The sequence below is a fragment of the Xyrauchen texanus genome, chromosome 5 (assembly GCF_025860055.1).
Source record: "Xyrauchen texanus isolate HMW12.3.18 chromosome 5, RBS_HiC_50CHRs, whole genome shotgun sequence".
NCBI lineage: Eukaryota > Metazoa > Chordata > Actinopteri > Cypriniformes > Catostomidae > Xyrauchen > Xyrauchen texanus.
Window position 1 is genome coordinate 45,972,638 of NC_068280.1, and position 24,729 is coordinate 45,997,366.

The following is a 24,729-nucleotide window of genomic DNA, read 5'->3' on the forward strand; positions in this document are numbered from 1 at the left end:
AAGATTGGTTTGTTGTTGGTGAATTTACATTTATGGATATAAAATTTGACAATAAAAAAAATTAAATTTGTTACAAAGCATTTTTTTTTTTTTAATGGGATCAGAATCAAAGTATCCAAAAATAATGTATTTAAAAGTTACTGATATATCTTGCTGAGTATTGTCTTTAATAAAAGTTTCAATATTCTCCCATAGTCGTTTAGTATAGAAACAGGACCAAAATAAATGATAAACAGTTTCAGTGTGAACTTGGCAAAATGAGCATCTTGTGTCAATATTACTTTTATATTTAATCATAAAGTATTTAGCAGGGTAAAATTTATTTATTATTTTGAAGGATACTTCTTTTACTTTATTCGTTAAAAAATATTTTTGTGGTAAGGACCAAATCTTTTCCCAATTAAAATTTTTAAATAAATTATTCCAGTAAGAGGTTTAAAACTAGTGGGTTGATGTCCCGTGTCGGAAATCCAGTGACGCTGGTAGTGACGATTCTTTCTGACCAATGATCAGTGATCTGCAGTATTTTGACGTCACATTTAGTATCGGCTCGGCTCGGCGGTACTAAAAATATTATCAGGAACCAGGTACTATCCATAGTGGAAAACCCCCAAAAAGCAAGCAGAGTCGAGTTGAGACAGTTGTCCCATTAGATTTTCTTTCGTTTTCTTTCAGTGCAGTATTTTCTTGCATTTTGTTATTTAATTTTTTTGCTCTTGTTGCAATTTGATGGATCCCTAGTCTTGTGTAACCAAACATTTGAATAAAATGACAAAGTTCTGGACTCTATGTGTGATTCCAGCTGAAGCGGACCATCAGGTCAAGGTTGGACCATCATAGTTCTTAAGGATTCAATATCCAATCACTGCAAACTATTTTAAAAGGTTTCCACAGTAGTACTTGACACGTTACAACTGTTTTCATTGGTCTGAGTTTGGGTAGGGACTATCTGTTTGTTCGATCAATGGAGAGTCACTGTGCGTTACTATTTTTGTCATTTTCCTGAGTAAAAATATATATTTTTGCTTTCTTCTTGCGTCTCGGGGAGTGAAGTCACGTATGCGACGAGTCACGTTTTCAGCATGAGGACAGTTCATGTGTATCACGCAGCGACACTTACGTAAACAACAATGGAGGGAGGAGAGAGATGCGTGTTTTCTAGCTGGACATACAGTCACTATTTTGAGTTTGTGTCAGCTAAAGATGGAAATATTAATAGTTGACTTTGTGTCAACTACCGCGGATATTTGGACTGCTAACAACAGAAGTTATATGGGAGTAACGCTCCACTGGATCAGTAGATCCACATTAGAGCGCAACAAGGCTGCATCGGCATGTAGGAGAATTTGCGGTAGACACACGTATGATGTTATTGGTGCAGAAATTGAAAACATTCACTCTTCATATGGACTACTCAACAAAGTAGTTGCAACAGTGACTGATAATGGATCCAACTTTGTCAAGGCGTTTAAAGTATATCAGCCTGTCACAGAGTCCGATGATGGACAGAGGAGGGAGAGTCCACCGCACAGATGATGATGATGATGATGATGTCACTTTTTTAGATCTGTCAGAAATCCTCTCAGCTGAGGATGAAAGTGATGGCCAGCTGTCTTTATTTTATTTTTTATAAACATGTATTTTTCAGGAAATATTTTTAAGTTCAACTTAAAATCTAAGGAGATACATTGTTGACGTTACTGTTAAAAACAGGTTGTCATTTTTATGTTGAGGCGGCGGGGGTGTTGTCGGCAGCTGCTGATTATAACTAATAAAGTAACTTGTAATCTAATTTAGTTACTTTTAAAATCAAGTAATCTGTAAAGTAACTAAGTTACTTTTAAAATCAAGTAACCAGTAAAGTAACTAAGTTACTTTTTCAAAGTAACTGTGGCAACACTGTATATATATATATATATATATACACAGGGTCAGGAAGTAACAGAATACATGTAACAGGATTATGTGTTTAAAATACAAAATATAAGTAACTGTATTCCACTACAGTTACAATTTAAATAATTGGTAATTAGAATACAGTTACATTCAAAAAGTATTTTGATTACTGAAGAGCATTTTATTGTCATTTGTTTCATTAAATATATTCCTTTCAGATGGAAAAATGTATACATATAAATGATGCAATCCAAAGTGCATATGAACAGCGGTGAAACACTTTCTTATGATGTGTTTGGAGCAGAAGAAAAATAAATAAAACTATTGTAAATTGTCAGCTTTACGCTTAGCTAAAATGCTATTTCTAGCCATTTTACATGCACGTTACCAGGCACGATCATATATTTTCACGTTAGATCATATTTTCTTTTTATCTAGTAAGACTGTAAGACTTTTGAAGGTTCAGGCACAGAAAGGAGGGGGTCAGAAAGCAAGGTACCAGGTAAGGCTTTATTTTGTCCTTCAGCTCATTATACAGACTCTTTTGTGCTTTCCTGGGTTCACTGAAGTAGCTTTTTTCAGTAATAAATGAAACACTCAACAAACATAAACATAAAAGGGAAAATGTCCCTTTCGGCAGTACATAATAATTTTCGTATTGTTTTCCTGTAAAAATATCTAAAAATCCTTAAAACAAGATCAATTTGATTCATCTTGTTTTAGAAACAACACTGCATAAGATATTTAGGTTTTTCTGAGAATGTCATTTTAACATGTGTATTTTGTCTTACTGTACTGGCAGTATGAGTTTTTATAGTCAAAACAAGTGAAAAAATCTACCAGTGCTGAAGAAGTAATCCAAAGTATTTAGAATACATTATTGACCTTGAGTAATCGAAAGGAATATGTTACAAATTACATTTACAGCATGTATTCTGTAATCTGTAGTGGAATACATTTCAAAGTAATCCTCCCAACCCTGTATATACAGAGTGTAATAATAGTACAATGGAAAGTGAAAATGAAAGTGTACAGGCTTGGGTTTAGCCTATAAATAAGGGCTCTGATGAGAGCTGCACTGCATACACTATCTGCACACTCTACTGTGTGTCTTATTTCATATCAAGTTAAGTGTTGTATTTGCTGTTTTTTTTCAGAAAAGAGAAGATGGGAGGTGCAGAGTCAAAACCACTATCACCACCATCACGACCATCACCACCATCACCACCACCATCACCACCAAAACCACCACCAGGTGAGTTTACAAAAAAATATATTTCATTATTAAAACATTTTAGAGTAATGAATTAAAAGACAAATATATATATATATATATATATATATATATATATATATATATATATATATATATATATATATATATATTCCTTTATTAATTAATATCTGAAATAATGCGTTACATTGAAGTCAAAGATATTTATTTCAATATTTTTCTTCTTCTTTAAAGAAATTGAATATTCCTTTAGTTTTCTATTGTATGTTTGTTAGGGCTGTCAGAATTAACACGTTAGAGCATGCGATTCATTTAAAACGTTTAACGCGTAAATTTTCCTTAATCATGATTAACACATTTAACATTAATACGGCATAAATACTTGTGTGAAATCTTTGTAATGTGTGCTTCTGGAGTCATACACTGACACACCCTTCACAAACAGACACAGCGAAGAGTCCTTCTACTAATGGAGCCTACAAGCTTATCATAAACAGCATAATGCGGCGGTCCCATTGACATGTGTGTGGTGCTGTCGAAATACTCTCCTATGATAGAGCCACAGAGGTTGTTATCTCTGAAAATAAAAGAATGTCAGAATGTTACTGATAATAGTGATATGAGATGTACAAAACAAGTCCAGATGGCACAATATAATTATCACAGATGCAAATCAAGTCTTAACTAACACCAAAATGAAGAATAAGCCGTTATTGTGGTGATGACATTGACGCTCAGACTCTGACACGAATCATGAACGCAGTTTCGGACAGTCACGGTCTACCGGCAAATGCCCATTGCAATTAATATGCAACCCATGGGGCAACTAGTTCATTCTATTTGTCAACCTCCCACTTAGACTTTGGGAAATATTTAATGTTGCTTGAATTGGTGCTATTTTACTGAATTTCTTTTGGAATGCTTTGTTTGGAAAATATTAGTAAAGCGTTATATTGTTACATGTGTTTTCTTTTCTTTTTACCTAAGATGGAAATAAATGCACTTTGACAAGAAAATATGTATATATAGTCTCAAATATGCGCACTTTCAAAATCTGCGATTCATGCGATAAACTAAAAAAAATATGTGATAAATCATGATTAAAAAATGTAATCGACTGACACACTAAAATGTGCCTTTATTTTGTTTACATTATTATACATACAGTAGCCAATATACCACACTCTTTTCATCTCACAGAATATGCTGCACCATGGAGGACCACGCCCTGGGAGTAAGTGGCGGAGGGGGGGAAATATTTAGAGAGAGAGAGAGAGAGAGAGAGAGAGAGAGAGAGAGAGAGAGAGAGAGAGAGAGAGAGATGAATGACTGGATGGATGGATGGATGGATAGATTGTTGCACATTATATTGCTGTAAGAAAGGACCCCTTTTGAACAGAGATAGAGAACATCTGAAGAAAACCCTGATGGAGTTTCAGCTGAGCAATCCAAATGTTAAGTATGTCCGGATCTTGGTAATTGGGGACGTTGGAGCAGGAAAGTCCAGCTTCATCAATTCAGTCAATAGTGCTTTCCAAGAAAGAATCACCACTGAGGCTCTTGCTGATAATGCAGCAGCTCCAATTGCAAGATCTTTCACAAAAATAGTAAGTATATAAACATTTGAGCACACATGAATTAATATTAAAATGTAAAAGATGGTTATATTGGTTTACAAATTATACTGTAAATATTTATATAATATAATTATATATTGTGCTGGGCAAGATACTCAAACACCGTTGCTAGCTAAATTTCCAACTTCTCTATTGAAAAAATTATCTAATCTTGTCTGAAAGCTGTCTGTAAAGAAAGTAGCTTCACTACAAGCTACAAGGCTAAAGCAGCATGCTAAGCTACTTCACATGATGTGTATATAAAGAAATTACAATTATTGGTTGCCTCTGGAATTTCTTGTGTGTTCTTATGATAGCAGGTGTGTGGTTAAAACTGGTTTTGCTCTTTAACGTAAATTAAAGGTTATCGGACTACAATGGTAGTTTCATTGGTCAAGCACATAAATATGCATGCTTGTTTCAGTTTTAGTTTTAAGTTTACTACAATGGTAGTTTCATTGGTCAAGCACATAAATATGCATGCTTGTTTCAGTTTTAGTTTTAAGTTTACTACAATGGTAGTTTCATTGGTCAAGCACATAAATATGCATGCTTGTTTCAGTTTTAGTTTTAAGCTTTGTTTAAATTTAAATTCACATTTCTGCATTTGTCTTACAGTACAGAACCTTTAACATTAGAAGTGGCCAGTCTGTTCTGCCTTTTGTCTTCAATGACATCATGGGCTTAGAGGCTGGAGAATCTGGTGCACAGCCAGATGACATTGTCAAAGCACTTAAGGGCCTCTTAAAAGAAGGATACAAAGTGAGGAAATTTTCCTGTATACTTTTTCTATATTTGAACTGGCAGACAAAAGTCAAATGTAATTCAAACAGTCAGATCAGAAGAATTTTGTATCAGTTCTCGATTTGTTATTCCTCTTAGTTTTGCACCTTTTTCTCATTCATTTAGTTCAATCCAGCAAACCCTGTTTCTGATGGAGATGAAGGCTTCAGATGTGACCCAGAAGTTCACGAGCAGACATTCTGCCTGGTTTACATCATGGCAGCTGATTCGGTGTCAAGAAAAAATCCGGAAGTGATTAAAAAGATGGTGGATATTAGGAAAAAGGCCAGTGAACTAGGTAAGTGTAACAGCACTGATCTTTCGAATAAACTTCACTATGGTAAAGATTTTAAAATGTTCTATTTAGGCAAAATTGTCTATAATTTACACTAACTATAAGTTACGTAATCTTTCTTATCTCTACTCAGAAATACTTCAAATCTTGAGCAATGTAATTTTGCAAGTTCTCATCAGTCCAGCCATATTTAAGGCTCATTCATCATGACTTGAGTTGCATTACACGTCGTATAATCAGTTACATTTAAAGGTCATGTTTGTTAGATATTCCTCAGGTGATCATTATGACAAGGGTGGATGAAATATGTCCACTGGTCAAAGGAAATGTAAGGAAAATCTACACTAGCAAGAAGATCAAAACAAAGGTAATTATAACATTTAAAACAGTTCTGTCATTTTTAGCTGTAGAGAACTTTATGGTCATAAATTCAGTTATTTTTGGAATCCTTGGTATTGAATTATTATTGAAACTGTTTGCGACACATAATAGCAAGTGACTAAGATCACTTCAAACACAACTGTTTATTCTACTTTGTTTTAATTTCCTGCAGATAAGAACTTACTACTTTTAGTACAGTCTGAACACAAAGTCAACTCAACACTGCATGTTTTCACCAAAGAGCCTTACAAATAATAATTATGTATTTGTTGTTCTCCAGATGGAGGAGTGCAGTATCCTTATTGGTGTCCCGATGAGCCACATCTTCCCTGTGAAGAACTACCATGAAGAAATTGATACAGCCAGTGACATCGATGTACTGCTTCTGAGGGCACTCACACAGATTGTACAAATAGCAAATGATAAATTACGTAATGTACAATGAAAATTCAGCATATGACTGAACTCGAGAAATCAAAAAAGTAATCTGTTACTACCTTTGCCTTGATCAGCTTCACAAAATGCACGTCTTGCATATCGAGTTTAATCTAGTCTGCTGTCATTTCTGTTATGATCATACGCTGAAGCCAAGTACTATATACTATATCTATATATTATATATCTATAATTCTTCTTTGGCACCACTATATCACATAGAGAAGAGTTATAATGTGTACAAGTTATTATGATCAATACTGCACTGTGAATATGCTGTCTGATAAGGTTCTGTTGGGTTCAAGTGTCTTTAACCCTTATGTTCTGTTGAGATTTGCTTCACTTCATCGTTGTTTGGGGTCACTGTTACCCCAATGATTAAAGTGTGAAAATTATTATTATGAAATAAACCTTTTTCCTGCTTAAATATTCCTTTCCATTTATCCTGATCTTATTGAACTGATAAAAGAATAGAAATAAGTGTATCATTAACTCTTACATTTACTGATGTAGGAATGTGCATTTCAGAAAAGCAACTAAATACAGAAATAATCATATCATTTCTTAATTTACACAAAATAATGAAAAACTATAGCTGTATATGTTTTATAAATGGTATTAAACAAATATAAACTTTTGATTGAAGGAAAAAAAAAGAAATCACAGAATTTTATTTTCCAAAATAGCCATGACCCCAGTCAGATATCGTTGTTTTAAAAAAAAAAATTAGTAAATGTGCTTTTTTTTACTAAACGCTCACTAATAGGCAAACTAACTATGTTCAAATTTACAGTATATACACATCGTCTGGGCAACAGGACAGCCAAAAGTACATTTCAGGCAAATTTCAAGGGCACGTTTCAGAAAAAAAAAAATCTAAAAATAACCTTTACTTTTGATTACAGAAAGTAAATAAAAAAATGTATATATATGACAAAAAAAATGCAAGTACTTTTTTCCACACACTCACTAGGCAGAGTGACAATGTGCAAATTTACAATATCCTCCAGGCAACAGGGCAGCCAGACACAGCCTCTGTTCCCTAGTGCTAGTGAGAAATAACAGGCACATATTACTGTTACCTAAGACTAACACTGATAACTGATGTGCTCTCTGTAATAGATTTCGCCAATACCACTTTATATCTTGAACTGTTGATATTCAAAGAGTTCTTCTTGATACTGTATTATTCTAATGGTGAAAACCAAAATAGTCTCACTTCAGATGCAAGAGGAACAGATAATTGTGCATGTGCTGTACACAAATACTTGTGACATTTCAGACATGTTTTAGTAGTCTTTGAATAATTTTTTCAAAAGCAAACCTGGCAACGTCCACATTTTCCAACAGCTGCTGGAGAAGTGATTGTTTCAGGCCAACTTTGAATCTCCCTCACAATGGATGCAGCAAAAAGTGACCTAGGAAGGCGCTCTCTCCTGTCAATGTGAGGCCTCAGCATGGCATATCCTAGTGGCTCCAAGAATATTCTCCTCTGGTTCATTTTGCCACCACACCACACATTGTTCATGGCACACCATATCACAAGTGCATTATATGCACTGACATCCAGGATATTGAAGAATATTTCCTGGGGCAAACAAGCGGTACTTCGTTGACAGCTATATGTGGCAACCACTTTGTACATGTTGTCTACCTCTCCTTTTGTGTTATTGTAATCTAACACCATGTCTGTTTTTTTGTCATCTCTGGTGCTCAAAGATGTATCTATGTGCAATGTGCTCATCAGGAGGACATTTTAATTTTTTGGGGGGCTGTAGGAGACAAATGTATTAGTGTTAATGAATGCAAAGATGGACGATGTTGTCTCCCTTCCTTTAGTCTGAACAAGCTCTTTTCAAAGCTCTGGCTTGTTTTTTCTTATTGTGCCCAACATTTTAAGCTTTCTTTTCAGCAGTTCTTCTCCTAGTGCACATGAAGTAAAAAAAGTTGTCTTATGCACCTCCAGGAGGTTTTCCTGTGTAGACTTTTCCAAGCATAGCTATTGTTGGCATCAAAAGTTGCCCATAACTTTATACCATATCTCGCAGGCTTGCTTGGCATCTACAACAATATTAAATGAAATACATTTTCTCTTATGTATTACCTCGTTATTTCATCTGACTCCATAAATGAAAAGCATTGTTAATATTATTGGAGACCGTCATTGGACCGATAAACGGGCTTACAGTCAAAAGACACGCTTGAAGAAAAACACTTTATTATATTTTTAAGATCAGTCAAAAGAAAAGCCGTTAGTGCTCGTGTTTGATCTTCTGTTTGTTGTTTCCCTGTCTCGTGGAGCAAGCGCATGTATTTATCACTCGTTTTTCTCTGTTTCATTCAACTGAAAACTTTTTGGAAGAATAATGTAATTTATCTGAGAACCTGTTGCCCTACTGATACTTGCTTGATGGCAAATGGGGTCATTGGAGATGGTAAATGTTTGGATTTGGGGAGGTGGTTATATATAAGATTTTTTAATCACGTTGTTATTTTAATTGCTTTTTTGTTTCATTTAAAGTGCAATTTGAATTTAGAAGTCTTTTAAATGTTCCATGTTTCAATAAATGTATGTAATTTTTAAAGCAAAATCAATAAAGCAAAAATATTCTCCGACATTGGGGGTTGACCATATAATGGGATTTCACCATCATTTAAATGCGATTATTATTAAAATATGTTTTACATATCACTCAGCCCAAAAGCAAAGTTAAATTTTTCATGAACAATTGTAAAATTTATTTTATGGAAACCCGCACAAACACGTGTACTCAATTCCATATTGAAAAATGTTACCTATTAATTTTTGCATATTTGTTTGTTTTTAAGTAGTCTATGGGCAATATAAACATTTTATTTTATTGAAAAACGTTGTTTTTGAAAATAGTAAATTATTCGTTTGCGGTATGGCTCTTTCGAAAAAATGCTAAAATCTACCAAAAATGTACAAATTGTCTCCTTATTGAAAAAAGTAAAAAAATTGTTGCATAAAAATATATGTCATAAATGATTTCTTTTACCAATAATTTTATTTATTTTACATGAAAATAATAGTTAATTAAATGCTAAGAAATGGAGAAATCAAATAGTTCTGAATGATAGTAATTATTATAATAATATTGTAACCCGCACAAGAAGAGACAGTCACAATGTTGTAGAAAACTGCTTTGACAAGTGTGACAGGTGATTGGGACTAGTACAGGTGTATACAATGATCTAGTGCGCTGATGAGGCGAGTGCAGGTGTATACAATGAGGTGCTGATTGAGGCGAGTGCGGGAGTGTCTAATACTCTGGCGATAGGGAGCGGGAATGAGAGCCCGAGGGGGGAGAATGCGAGTGAGCATGAGAGCTCGAGGAATCAGAACGAGTGCGGGAACTCGAGGGAACAGAACGAGCATGTAAGCTCGAGGGAATAGGGTGAACCGAAGGAGCGGGGTTCGTTACAGTACTCCCCCCTCTGCTACGGACGGCTCCTGACGGCCGCGCTTGGTTGCGAGGAGCGCGACCTCTGGGAAGTGGTGCGGGACGATCGGGATGCTGGCGATGGTAGTCCAGTTTAACGGCTGGATCTAGGACATCCCTCGATCGTACCCACGACTGCTCCTCAGGTCCGTAGCCTTCCCAGTCAACCAGGTACTGCAGCTCGCCTCCCCGACGTCGGGAGTCTAGCAGAGCCCGGACCGTATAGGCGGGGTGACCACCGACATCGAGTGGTGGAGGGGGTGTCTGGGCTGCCGTGGGTGGAAACATGGGGCTGTAGTGAACTGGTTTGAGAAGGGATACATGGAACACAGGACAGATTTTGTATCGGGGTGGTAAAAGTAATTTGTACGTGACAGGGTTAATACGTGACATGATATTAAAAGGGCCGATATATTTGGGACTTAACTTTTTTGATGGGAGCCGGAGACGGATGTCACGGGTGGAGAGCCAAACCCTTTGACCCGGATGGAACAGGGGGGCAGGACGGCATCGGCGGTCTGCCTTAGCCTTCTGGGTTAGAACGGAACGTTGTATCCGGTCGTGGGTGGCTCTCAAGACCTGGGCACTTCTCTGGGCCCAGGCATCTACCGCCGGAACGTCACTGGGGTCAGCTTCCCACGGGAACAGAGGTGGTTGGTAGCCCAGGACGCATTGGAAGGGGGTAAGGTGTGTGGATGCGCTGACAAGGCTGTTCTGGGCGTATTCGGCCCAGGGGAGGTAGGTGTGCCAACTGCCCTGGTTTTGGGCGCAGTAGGCCCTCAGGTACCTGCCTATCTCTTGATTGAGACGCTCGGTTTGGCCATTGGTTTGGGGGTGGTATCCCGAGGAGAAGTTGAGTTGGATACCCAGTCTGTCGCTGAAAGCTCGCCAGAAGCGAGATGTAAACTGGGTACCCCGGTCAGAGGTGATCTCCTCGGGAATACCGAAGTAACGGAAGATGTGGGTGATCACCAGGTCGGCCAGTTGTGTCGCGTTGGGCAACCCGCGTTGGGCAGAGGAATCAGGCGGCACATTTTGGAAAAACGGTCTATGACCACAAGGATCTCGGTCCGGCCGTCGGAGGGGGGCAAGTCCGTGATGAAGTCCATAGCAATATGGGACCACGGTCGGTCTGGTACTGGTAACGGCTGGAGGAGACCTGCAGGAAGGTGACGAGGCATCTTGGACTGGGCACAGACCGGACATGAGAGGACAAAGTCGTGAATGTCATCTTTGAGTGAAGGCCACCAGTATCTCCGAGCGAGCAGCTCGGTAGATCGGGTAATTCCCGGGTGGCCAGAACAAAGTGAAGTATGTACCCACTGCATCAGTTGAGGGCGAATGATAGTGGGTACGTATACCTTGTTGGGGGGTGTTTGAGGAGGCGCGGGCTCGTCGCCTTGAGCCTGCAGGATGGCCTCCGTGAGTTCCCACTGAATGGGTGCAACGCCGCACGATGTGGGAAGAATGGTTTCTGACTCAGAGGGTTCCGAGCCATGGTTGAATAGGCGAGAAAGTTCATCTGCCTTGAGGTTCTGGGAGCCTGGACGAAACGTCACAGTGAAATTAAATCGGGTGAAGAACATAGCCCACCGGGCTTTGCGAGGGTTCAGTCTCTTGGCTGCGCAGAGGTACTCTAGGTTCTTGTGGTCGGTGAAAACGACGAAGGGGAACCTAGAGCCCTCCAGCCAATGGTGCCATTCCTCTAGGGCCAACTTGATGGCCAGCAGCTCTCTATTCCCGACGTCGTAGTTCTGTTCGGGAGAGGACAGCTTGTGAGAGTAGAATGCACACGGGTATAACTTGGCAGGAGTCCCGTGTGGTTGGGAAAGAACAGCTCCTACTCCTACCTCAGAGGCATCTACCTCTACCACGAACGGGAGAGCGGGGTCTGGCTGCTGAAGGACTGGGGAGGTCGTGAAGGCCTCCTTAAGGGCCTGGAAGGCTTGCTGGGCAGGTGTGTTCCAGGTGAGGAACTTCGGGTTGCCCCGTGTGAGGGACGTGAGGGGTGCGGCGATTTTGCCGAAGTCTCTAATGAATCGCCGATAGTAATTGGCAAAACCCAGGAATCGTTGGAGCTCTTTGAGCGTACTAGGTTCGGGCCAGGATAGGACTGCGGCAACTTTATCGGTCTCCATCTCCATAGTTCCTGCTGACAGGACGTAACCCAAGAAGGAGACGGAGGGGCGGTGAAAGGCACATTTCTCGGCCTTCACGAACAGGTCATGCTCTCGGAGTCTCTGTAACACCTTCGAGACGTGGACGGAGTGTTCAGAGAGGGAGGCAGAGTAAATTAACAGATCGTCGATGTAGACGATGAGGAAGAGGTCCAGCATGTCTCGGAAGACGTCGTTCATAAACGACTGGAACACAGAAGGGGCGTTGGCGAGGCCGTACGGCATCACCAAATATTCGTAGTGCCCCCTAGTGGTGATGAACGCCGTCTTCCATTCATCCCCCTTGCGGATACGCACCAGGTTGTACGCACTCCTGAGATCGAGTTTGGTGAATATCTTCGCCTTACTGACCTGTTCGAGGGATGGCTGGATGAGAGGTAGGGGGTAGGCGAACTTCATGGTGGCCTTGTTTAGGGCCCGATAATCGATGCAGGGGCGAAGCCCGCCGTCCTTTTTGCTCACAAAAAAGAAGCCGGACGCCACCGGGGAGGTGGACGGTCGGATGAAGCCTAGCTTCAGTGCCTCGTCAATGTAGTCCTCCATGGCTTTGGTTTCGGGTAATGTCAAGGGGTAGACTCGGCTCTTTGGGAGTGGGGACCCCGGAAGGAGCTCGATGGCGCAGTCCACACTACGGTGGGGGGGGAAGACTGACCTGGGTCTTCTCAAACACGTCAGTGAAGGAAGAGTATTCAGGAGGGATGGAGACAGAGGCTTTCACTTCGGGGCTCTCTACGGAGGTGGAGGACACAGGAAGGGAAATGCAATGTGATAGGCAATGGTCGGTCCAGCGCAACAGCTCCCCCGTGCGCCAGGAAATGTGGGGGTCATGAAGCGCCAGCCAGGGGTGGCCTAAAACCCCAGGGTCTCTGGGTGAGTGCACAATAAAAAACTGGATTACCTCCGTGTGAAATAAGCCCACTTGGAGGGACAATGGCATGGTCCGGTAGGAAATGAGGCCCGATCCGAGGGGTGCCCCATCCAGAGAGTTAACTCTGAGGGGTGGCACGACCAGACTGAGTGGGATGGATAACTTCTGGACCAAGCCATCGTCTAAAAAATGTCCTGCTGCCCCGGAATCCACTAGGGCTGAGGTAGAGAAAGAGACATCGTTAAAGCTCAACATGACTGGGAGGCAGACTTGTTTTTGGGTTACGTTGAGAAAAACAGATGTTCTCACCTGGCTTCTGGAGAGGGAACGCCGGGGACCGGCTGGGCAGGAGCCAATATGGTGGCCCGGGGTGCCACAGTACATGCAGAGGTTCAGTGTTAACCGTCTGGTCCTCTCTGCCTGGGTTAGTGGAGCGCGACCAAGTTGCATGGGTTCGGCTGGGGAAGAGCGCTCGGGAGTCGCGGGTTTGGACGGGTTGAGACCCGTAGAAGGCTTGTGGATGACAGAGGGGCTCCGAAAAGTACGGTCCCGCAGAAGGTTGTCCACAGTGATGGAGAGCTGAATGTAGTCCTCAAGTGACAGCGATTCCCCACGGCAAGCCAATTCCATTTGGAGCCGGTCATTCAACCCCAGACGGTACACAGTGAGTAAAGCAGGGTCGCTCCACCCGCTACCCGCGGCAAGGGTGCGGAAATCGAGTGCATAGGCAGCGGCAGTGCGTGACGCTTGTTTTAAAAACATGAGGCGGCTGCCTATATCTCGGCCAGCTGCCGGGTGATTAAAAACCACGGCAACCTGGTGACAAAACTTGGTATATGACAACAAAAGGGGGCTATTGGCTGTCCACAGTGCGGTGGCCCATTGCCGTGCTTTGCCCGAGAGCAGGGAGATCAAAAAATGCACCTTTTCACAGTCCGTGTGCAACAGAGGGTGATATGTCATATACACAGTACATTGCATCAAGAATCCTTGACAAGCATCTGACGAGCCGTCAAACCGCTCGGGGGTTTGAAAGCTCGCGGCGCTGGGAAACACAGTGGGAGCATCAACGGACACAGGGACAGACACAGGTGGAACAGGTAAAAACTGATCGGAAATAGTACGTACCGTTTGCAGAATTTCCTGTATTTGCTGTCCCTGAGCCGTGAGCGCTTGGTCGTGTTTGCCAACAGTAGATCCTTGGGCAGAAAGCGCCGTGCATATCCGCTCTAGTGAGCTGCGGAAATCCTCACCGGCTTCCATTGTGTCTGTCTTCGGTGTGGTTGGTTATTCTGTAACCCGCACAAGAAGAGACAGTCACAATGTTGTAGAAAACTGCTTTTATTGTTATGTAAAAGCAGGCAAATGTACAACAGGGAAAATCCAGAAGGAGAATGGTCAGGGTGAGCGTAAGGTCGAAGCCAGGAAATCAGAATCAGAATAGCGAGTAAGACTAACAAGCAGAATAGAAAGGGGTACTAGGGGAAAACTAGAGCTGGCAAAGCGAAGGGGTAACTAAACAATAACCAACAAGAGTGAGACGAATGTGCCGTGGTATTTAAAGGGGAACAAACGAGTGGTGCAGGTGAAACGAATGACAGGTGATTGGGACTAGTACAGGTGTATACAATGATCTAGTGCGCTGATGAGGCGAGTGCAGGTGTATACAATGAGGTGCTGATTGAGGCGAGTGCGGGAGTGTCTAATACTCTGGCGTTAGGGAGCGGGCATGAGAGCCCGAGGAGGGAGAATGCGAGTGAGCATGAGAGCTCGAGGAATCAGAACGAGTGCGGGAACTTGAGGGAACAGAACGAGCATGTAAGCTCGAGGGAATAGGGTGAACCGAAGGAGCGGGGTTCGTTACAAATATATACTTTATATTTATAAACATTATAATACAAATCCAGTCGCTGCTCCCAATAATGCACAGATGATGAGAAGTGAAATAAACATATTTAGAACAGAAACAAAATCCCTCAAAAGGCATTAATAACTTTTTGAATTATTTTATTTAAATAGTAAAGGTAAATATGCTGTTGTGTGATCTATTAAGAAAAAAGTGTTCTGAAACTTCTAGGTTACGGATGTAAACTCCATTCCCTGATGGAGGGAACGAGACTTTGTGTCGAAGAAGCGACACTAGAGGTCTCTCTTGAGCGCCTTTTGCATCTCTGATCTATGAGAAAAGGCCAATGAGAAATTGGAAGACAGAATTTGCCCGGACATATGGGTATAAAGGGAGGGAAATGCATCTGTTTCATTCAGGATTTTTCTGAGGAGCCAACAATGGTTCGGCCAACAGTGGCTCGGTTCAGCGACGTGGCCGGGAGGACACAACATCTCGTGAGTCCAGGGCACTCTCCCTCCCATTCGTCGCCAGTCTTGATAGTGTCCATTTGGTCAAACCACTTCAACTTTTCCTTAATGGTTCTGTAGTCACTTTAAATTTTTTTTTTTATTAGTAGGGCCGATGGTAGCTGTATCTCAGCTGTGCGGCCAACAACTGAGACACTTCCTGAAAGACTTTTTTCATTTACATTTATGCATTTGGCAGACGCTTTTATCCAAAGCAACTTACAGTGCAATTATTACAGGGACAATCCCCCCGGAACAATCTGGAGTTAAGTGCCTTGCTCAAGGACACAATGGTGGTGGCTGTGGGGTTAGAACCTGTGACTCGATTAACCTGTGACCTTCTGATTAACAGCCCTGTGTTTTAGCCACTACGCCACCACCACTCCACTTTTTCATTTTGTTTATTGCTAGAGGAACGTCTGCACCTCGTTTATTGACCACAGTGTGGTTTTGCGCACAGCCTTTTCTTTTTACAATTTGAAAGTTGCGTGAACAAATGAAATCGCTGTAACTAATTTTAAAACTAGTGTGTTGATGTCAAAAATCCAGTGACGCTGGTAGTGACGATTCTTTCTGACCAATCAGTGATCTGCAGGATTTTGACGTCACATTTAGTATCGGCTCGGCTCGCTTGGAACCTCGACCGAGGTGGTACTAAAAATATTACCAGGAACCAGGTACTATCCATAGTGGAAAACCCCCAAAAAGCGAGCAGAGTCGAGTCGAGACAGTTGTACCGTGCAGTGGAGCAGCCCCATTAGATTTTCTTTAGTTTTCTTTCAGTGTGGCAGCAAGCAGTATTTTCTTGCGTTTTGTTATTTTATTTTTTTGCTCTTATTGCAATTTGATGGATCCCTAGTCTTGTGTAACCAAACATTTGAATAAAATGGCAAAGTTCTGGACTGTATGTGTGATTCCAGCTGAAGCGGACCATCAGGTCAATTGGGCCAGATAAGGTTGGACCAATATAGTTCTTAAGGATTCAATATCCAATCACTGCAAACTATTTTAAAAGGTTTCCACAGTAGTACTTGACACGTTACAACTGTTTTCATTGGTCTGAGTTTGGGAAGGGATCTGTTTGTTCGATCAATGGAGACAGAGAATGTATTCGATACTCTGTTCAAAAACATTTATATTTGCAATTCTGTTTGGTGACATAAGTGTTGCAAAAATTATTTATAAAGCTTTAAATGTATTCATTACTTCTGGAAAAACAGATATTTTATTATGTATATGTTGTGTCCCAATGAGGCAGATCTTCCCTGTAAATAACAACTTATCACAAGGAAATTATACAGCAAGAGACACTGATTCTGAGGCAGGGGCGTAGCAAGCTTTTCAAAAGTGCGGGGGATGGATGTGGTTTGTTTATTAACAATAAAAACGATGAATACAATGACAGAAGGGTACAAAAGGTATAACATACAAGATATAAAAAGCTTCCCATTTAAATGAGTGATACTAGAAAAGTATAAAAACACACTCAGAACACACGGAAAATAAGTCAAAACTCAATACACAACAGTAGACTTGCTAAAGAATCAGAAATACTTTAATAATCCCAGGAGGAAATAGTTTTTTTTACAAACTCCAGATATAAAAACAACATATATTATACAAACAACATATATTAAGAACAAAATATAAATATATATATATATAGATATATATATATCTATATATATATATAAATGCAGCCAACAACAACCGACCAATGAACATATGACCCACTCAAAAAAATGATACGTTGACTTTAATTAACTTTATGTCGACAGGTCCCACATAACTGGGTTACATTTAACAAACATAATTTGGTCATGCAACTTCAACATCATGGAATTAAGTAATTTTAAGCGACCCAATTAAACTCTGAGCAGAGTGTTAAATGAACACTGAAGCAGTGTTAAAGTTAGTAAAGTGAGATAATTAAGTGAATAATTGAGTGATGATTGGGCATTATTGAAGACACCTGATGTTAACAAGCAGAATCGCTGAAGGAGAAAACCAGAATGTTTAAGTCACCATTATGGTGATCAGTGTTTGTTTTAGTTGGGCTCTTGACCCTCACATCATTAACTTAAGAATTTGTTTGGCTGCTGTACATGAGTTACAACAGCCAGATGAACAAATAAAAAAGGTGCAATGTTGGTTGTGTTTTAACATAATCATTATTTCACAATCATTTGACCTGAATCACTGAACTCATATAGAACCCAATTAAGTTTACCTTATGGATTATAGCAGCACTGTCATTGTAGAGCATACCATTTATAGCCTTTTCAATGAAATCCAAATGATCAAATCAATAAAAAAGAAACTTCTAAAAAAATATTTTATGTAGGCACACACCGACATCAAGAATTAGCTTTTGAATCTCAGCAATGGTGACAAACAGATCACCTCTGAACATAAGCTCATTATTTATTCATTAAGCAATGCATAATGGGAGCCATGAATGAGTTTTGATTGGTGGCACCCAGAATGCACTGCAACATGCTATACAATTGTCACCATTGTTGAGATTCACAAGCTGATTCTTGTTTTTTTTATTGATTTGATCATTTGGATTTCATTGAAAATGCTAAAAATGGTATGCTCTACAACAGGGGTGACCAACCCTGCTCCTGGAGCGCTACCTTCCTGCAGAGTTTAGATCCAACCCTAATCAAACACACCTGAACCAGCTTATCAAGGTCTTTAGGATTTCTTGAAAATGACAAGCAGGTGTGTTGGAGCTAAACTCTGCAGGAAGGTAGCTCTCCAGGAGCAGGGTTGGTCACCCCTGCTCTACAATGACAGTGCTGCTATAATCAATAAGGTAATCTTAACTCAGAAATTATGCTCTCAATGAGTTCAGTAATTCAGGTCAAATAATGATTATGTTAAAACACAACCAACACCATCAGATCACCTTTTCTATTCGTTCTTCTGGCTGTTATAACTCATGTACAGCAGCCAGACAAAATGTAAAGTTAATGATGTGAGGGTCAAGAACCCAACAAAAACAAACACTCTGGTTTTCTCCTTCAGTGATTCTGCTTGTTACCATCAGGAGTCTTCAATAATGCTCAATCATCACTCAATAAATCACTTAATTATCTCATTAACTTTAACACTGCTTCAGTGTTCATTTTTCAATTGGGTCGCTTAAAATTAATTAATTCCATGATGTTGAAGTTACATGACCAAATTATGTTTGTTTAACGTAACCCAGTTATGTGGGACCTGTCGACATAAAAAAGTTAATTAAAGCCAACATATCATTTTTTTGAGTGCAACTACCTCTCATTTAACCAAAAGTGCTCTTTCTGCCCTCCTTACAGGAGACAAACTGTTCTGCAATATTTTTTCTGTTTACCCTGTCCAGCTTGTCTTTATGTACATGGCACACAGCAACACTGTTGAGGCGGGTTTGGGTCATGGTGCTGCGTAGCCATGTTTTCAGCCTCCGGAGGCTGCTGAAACTCCTTTCTGACTCTGCTGATGACACAGGCACAACTAGAAGGAGTCGGGCAACTGTTTCGACTTGGTCAAAGAGACCACGGACCTCTGGGGTCATCCCTTGAAGAACAGCAACAATTTCAGTACTAGACTGGAAGCTGTACTTCATTCTGAACAATGCAAACTGAACTTTGAGGATGTCTGGGTTGATTTCTGGGTACTGTTGGATAACACCATGTATATTTCCAGTTAAGAGAACTTGTTCCAGGTGACTTAACATTTGCATTCCCTCCTGCTCAAATCTTTCTCTAAACTGCATGTCAGCAACATCCAGAACTTTATAGAACTCAGTCCTGTAGTAGTCAGAAGGGGACAAATGTACATGTGCAGGAGCACTACCTGTGAAGCGCTGAGGTGGGATACGGACACGAGGAGAGGCAATAGAAGTGAGATGGAGTGTCTCACACATCCTTGTTGCTTTCATGTAAAGAGCCTGAAAACTCTCTGTGTTCCTCTTTTTGCTGAAACTTTCCTTAACACAGGCAACAGCTGAAAGCATACCATCTAGGGTCTGTGTTCTGCTCTGGAGGGACATATTTAAAACCTCCAACTCCCCTGTGATCTCCAAAGCACACACAAGACCAAGGACAACATTTCCCTGCTGAAATGTCTCATACAGCCCCTGTGCCTTACTAGCCGCATCAGACTCACTCACTGCCATCTCAGCCAAAGCCTTGATTATGTGCTCGTACTGGTTTAGCACAGTGCAGATGGCACTAGTGCGGACCGTCCACCTTGTTGGACACAGAGGTCTTATAGTGTGACATGGACCCTCACCCTCCTCAGACCTTGCAATTCCCTTAAATATGTCCTTCAGTTTCCCTGACTGCCCAAACAACACTCCCAACTCATTGACCCAATCCAGAGAATTCCGGATAAATATTTAGGCAGTACAGGACCTCTGTGTAATTAGGTTAACACAGTGGGCAGCACAATGAACATAGGGAGCCAGAGGTTGTGTTTTTCTTACAATGGCCTGTGCTCCATTGTATTTCCCAGCCATATTTGCGGCCCCATCGTATGCTTGGCCACGCAACCCAGTGATAGGCAAGTTTAGGCGCTGCAAAACATCCATGACTACTTTTGCTAGATTTTCTCCTGTTGTCAAAGAAACCTCATAAAGACCAATAAATTCTTCATGAGGGACTAAATCCTTGTCAACATATCTCAAACACACTGCCTCTTGCTCTTTTCCAGACACGTCTCGTGTCCCATCCATCATCACAGAGTACTGCAGGTGTGGAAGTGATCTGATGTTTTCAACTATTTTGCGTATGATCATGCTGCTGAACAAAGTCAGGATTTCATTTTGAACCATAGCTGAAGTATATACATCCTTTCTACCACCTGTCAACCACTTGGTTAGAGAGAGGTCATCCTCTGATTTGTACTTCAGAACCTGTTCAAAATTTCCCTCACCACATTCATGGCCCCTAAAAGGTAAGCCCTGCCTAGCCAACAACTGCACAGCACCAATGATTTTGAAAAGACATTCCCTTGCTTCCTCTTGCTGTTTCACACTCGCACTAGATAGTTGAACCTGTACTGATCGATCTTCATAGATGTGCGTTGTCATGGCTGTCTTATGACTATCAGATCTCTCATGCACAGTAAATCGCTCAAGGGCTTTTTTCCAATTTTTAAACCCAGATGAAATGAATGCTGAATCAGCATTATTGGCAAGAGGTGATGTCTCAGAGTTAAAGGCTTTGGAGCAGTAAAAGCACAATACACCCTCAACACCAGGACTCACATGGAGCCATGGAAATTTCTGGTACCACTGAGTTTGAAAACTCAGAGTATATTTGGGCAAGGACTGTTTAGCAATTAATTTTGGATCTGGTTGATTGGGCTTACTGAACTGGTGGTGAGTAACAGCCACGTCTGAGTTATCTGCTCCTCTCTCTACCATTTCATTTTCATCCTTATCCTCTCTGACCTCTCCCTCACTCTGTTCTTCTGGTCTGCCTGCTTCGTGTCTGCCTGCTTCGTGTCTGCCTGCTTCGTGTCTGCCTGCTTCGTGTCTGCCTGCTTCTTGTCTGTCTGCTTCTTGTCTGTCTGTCTGCTTCGTGTCTGCCTGCTTCGTGTCTGCCTGCTTCTGGTCTGCCTTTTCCTCCCTCTTCATCTCTGTCTTCCTCACTCCTGGCCACATCCTCACATATATTCTAATCAAAACGTTTGAAATGAAATTGTGAATTTGATATAAACACACCAGACACACGCGTGCACCTGGGATGGAAATAAGCACCACCCATGACACAAACACACTAGACATGTGCCGGTATTCGGTAATGCGATAAATCGCGGTAATGAATATGCACGATATTGTTATCGCGGGCACTTCAAAATACTGTGAAAAATAATAGATCCGAATTTAGAGAACAATCACGCAGCAAAGAGGACACTGACACCGACAGACTAGGATACTTTTGGTAGGAACAAATTCTCAGCTTTCAGATTCTGTCAATTTTAGTAAGAAATTCAGACAATAAATACCGGTTTGGCGCTTGTAAATGTGACGTGACAGATCGCTGTAGTGCCATCATTTCAAGTAAACCGATCATCTGTTACTTTTTATTTAAAGATACAGTACAACTTGCCGAAAGGTATACAGTGAGGAAAATAAGTATTTGAACACCCTGCTATTTTGCAAGTTCTCCCACTTAGAAATCATGGAGGGGTCTGAAATTGTCATCGTAGGTGCATGTCCACTGTGAGAGACATAATCTAAAAAAAAATCCAGAAATCACAATGTATGGTTTTTTAACTATTTATTTGTATGATACAGCTGCAAATAAGTATTTGAACACCTGAGAAAATCAATGTTAATATTTGGTACAGTAGCCTTTGTTTGCAATTACAGAGGTCAAACGTTTCCTGTAGTTTTTCACCAGGTTTGCACACACTGCAGGAGGGATTTTGGCCCACTCCTCCACACAGATCTTCTCTAGATCAGTCAGGTTTCTGGGCTGTCACTGAGAAACACGGAGTTTGAGCTCCCTCCAAAGATTCTCTATTGGGTTTAGGTCTGGAGACTGGCTAGGCCACGCCAGAACCTTGATATGCTTCTTACAGAGCCACTCCTTGGTTATCCTGGCTGTGTGCTTCGGTCATTGTCATGTTGGAAGACCCAGCCTCGACCCATCTTCAATGCTCTAACTGAGGGAAGGAGGTTGTTCCCCAAAATCTCGCAATACATGGCCCCGGTCATCCTCTCCTTAATACAGTGCAGTCACCCTGTCCCATGTGCAGAAAAACACCCCCAAAGCATGATGCTACCACCCCCATGCTTCACAGTAGGGATGGTGTTCTTGGGATGGTACTCATCATTCTTCTTCCTCCAAACACGGTTAGTGGAATTATGACCAAAAAGTTCTATTTTGGTCTCATCTGACCACATGACTTTCTCCCATGACTCCTCTGGATCATCCAAATGGTCATTGGCAAACTTAAGACGGGCCTTGACATGTGCTGGTTTAAGCAGGGGAACCTTCCGTGCCATGCATGATTTCAAACATGACGTCTTAGTGTATTACCAACAGTAACCTTGGAAACGGTGGTCCCAGCTCTTTTCAGGTCATTGACCAGCTCCTCCCGTGTAGTTGTGGGCTGATTTCTCACCTTTCTTAGGATCATTGAGACCCCACGAGGTGAGATCTTGCATGGAGCCCCAGTCCGAGGGAGATTGACAGTCATGTTTAGCTTCTTCCATTTTCTAATGATTGCTCCAGTGGACCTTTTTCACCAAGCTGCTTAGCAATTTCCCCGTAGCCCTTTCCAGCCTTGTGGAGGTGTACAATTTTGTCTCTAGTGTCTTTGGACAGCTCTTTGGTCTTGGCCATGTTAGTAGTTGGATTCTTACTGATTGTATGGGGTGGACAGGTGTCTTTATGCAGCTAACGACCTCAAACAGGTGCATCTAATTTAGGATAATAAATGGAGTGGAGGTGGACATTTTAAAGGCAGACTAACAGGTCTTTGAGGGTCAGAATTCTAGCTGATAGACAGGTGTTCAAATACTTATTTGCAGCTGTATCATACAAATAAATAGTTAAAAAATCATACATTGTGATTTCTGGATTTTTTTTTTTTAGATTATGTCTCTCACAGTGGACATGCACCTACGATGACAATTTCAGACCCCTCCATGATTTCCAAGTGGGAGAACTTGCAAAATAGCAGGGTGTTCAAATACTTATTTTCCTCACTGTATATGCCTCATACATAATATCGATTAATCAGGGTTTTTCAACCATGGAAAGAGGTCAATAAAACTGCAGGAGAACAATATTGTCACAGAACGTTACATTTACCTCAGGAAACCCATTTAATTACCAGCACGTTATTTGACAAGAAAAAATAGCTATAGAGAGGAGTATTTTGCTAAATAGGCTATGTGCACTATATTACATATTTATTATATTTTTACTTGTGTCATTACATAATTGTTATTATAATGAAAACCATCCATCCATCCATCCATCGTCAACCGCTTATCCTGTGTACAGGGTCGCGGGGGGCTGGATAATGAAAACCATATTATATTTAATTTGTTATTTTCAACCTTTAATAATACCAGCTGATAGGGCTCTCTGTATGATTACAGCATTATGTGAGATATATTTTTTCTTGAGAAAAATTAACATGTAGGCTATCTACTGTAGCCTACCTAATATTTATCCAAATAAGTCAATATTGAATCAAGATTGAAATCAAATCAAGAATTGAACTGAAATCATGAAAATTGTGCTAAGCAATAATACAAACAGTAGCCTACCAGTCATTGTACCATGTAAACATTGTAACATGTTGTCACTAAACTTAATAAAATTCTGTTTAGTTAACAAATGTTTTGACAATCACAATTACACCTATTGTGATGCAAGATGTTGTTTTTTACATCCCCCCCAATCCATCCGTTTCTCTTGTGGAATTAAAATATTGTTATAATACCGTATACTGTGATAAAAGCTCAATCAATTACCCGCAGCACGAAAATGTGATACCGGCACATGCCTAAAACACACACACATGGCCTCTCTTCCTTCACAGACCTCTTTCACAAACGGTAACATTCATTTCACCTGTGAATTTTCCTGTGCTCTCTCTGAAACTGATGCCGCAGCCTCAGGCAACTTCCTCTCCTAAACAAGGGTGCAGTGGTAAAGGAATAGGGTCAAACAGTTACAGCTGTGGCACTAGCAAACCTCAGTGAATATTGAAAAGTAATATCATGAAATAAATGCAAACAATATCTAATGGTAACAGGCTACTGTTGTTTAATGTCAACATTTTTTAACTTTTACTTACAAGATTTCTCTTAAAAAAGGTGTCAATCTTCTCCTGCCTCTTTCTTTTCTGCATCTTTATGATTCTGCATGACAAAAAGACTGGTAAGCTTGATAGTGACATGGGTCTGACAGGACTGTGACTGAGACTGCAAAATTTTGCTTACTTGCACCCTGAAAATGGGATATATAAAAAAAAGAAACGCCCACACAAAGCTTTTTCTCTGGTGGTATAAATAATGTAACAATTTACTGTTTTTAAACATAAAATAATATACACTTTTCTTTCATAGTTCTTCAAAAGGTATGCAAACAATGTCATCATTTCTCACTTTTTTTCTCCTCAACAGGTACAATCAAACACAACAGGTAAGTATCCACAAAAGTATTCAGCTAATCAACAAACTATGCTCAAAATTTCAAAATCAAATAC

The 24,729-nt window shown here is 40.7% G+C and overlaps 1 protein-coding gene across 2 annotated transcripts in view; it reads left to right on the forward strand.

Annotated features, from left to right (window-relative positions):
- Window positions 1–1,038: 1,038 nt before the first annotated feature.
- LOC127643596 (interferon-induced protein 44-like) overlaps window positions 1,039–24,729 on the forward strand; it is an 88,503-nt gene continuing 64,812 nt past the window's right edge. The window contains exons 1-8 of one of the 2 annotated variants that reach the window (XM_052126382.1): window positions 1,039–2,398; window positions 3,054–3,151; window positions 4,331–4,364; window positions 4,530–4,737; window positions 5,365–5,508; window positions 5,656–5,827; window positions 6,091–6,191; window positions 6,486–7,053. In XM_052126382.1, coding sequence (XP_051982342.1) covers window positions 3,064–3,151; window positions 4,331–4,364; window positions 4,530–4,737; window positions 5,365–5,508; window positions 5,656–5,827; window positions 6,091–6,191; window positions 6,486–6,650 — 912 coding nt within the window. In that variant the 5' untranslated portion in view covers window positions 1,039–2,398; window positions 3,054–3,063 and the 3' untranslated portion in view covers window positions 6,651–7,053. Of the gene's footprint in view, window positions 2,399–2,437; window positions 3,152–4,330; window positions 4,365–4,529; window positions 4,738–5,364; window positions 5,509–5,655; window positions 5,828–6,090; window positions 6,192–6,485; window positions 7,054–24,729 lie in introns of those variants that run through there. The other variant, XM_052126383.1, reaches the window with a different exon arrangement.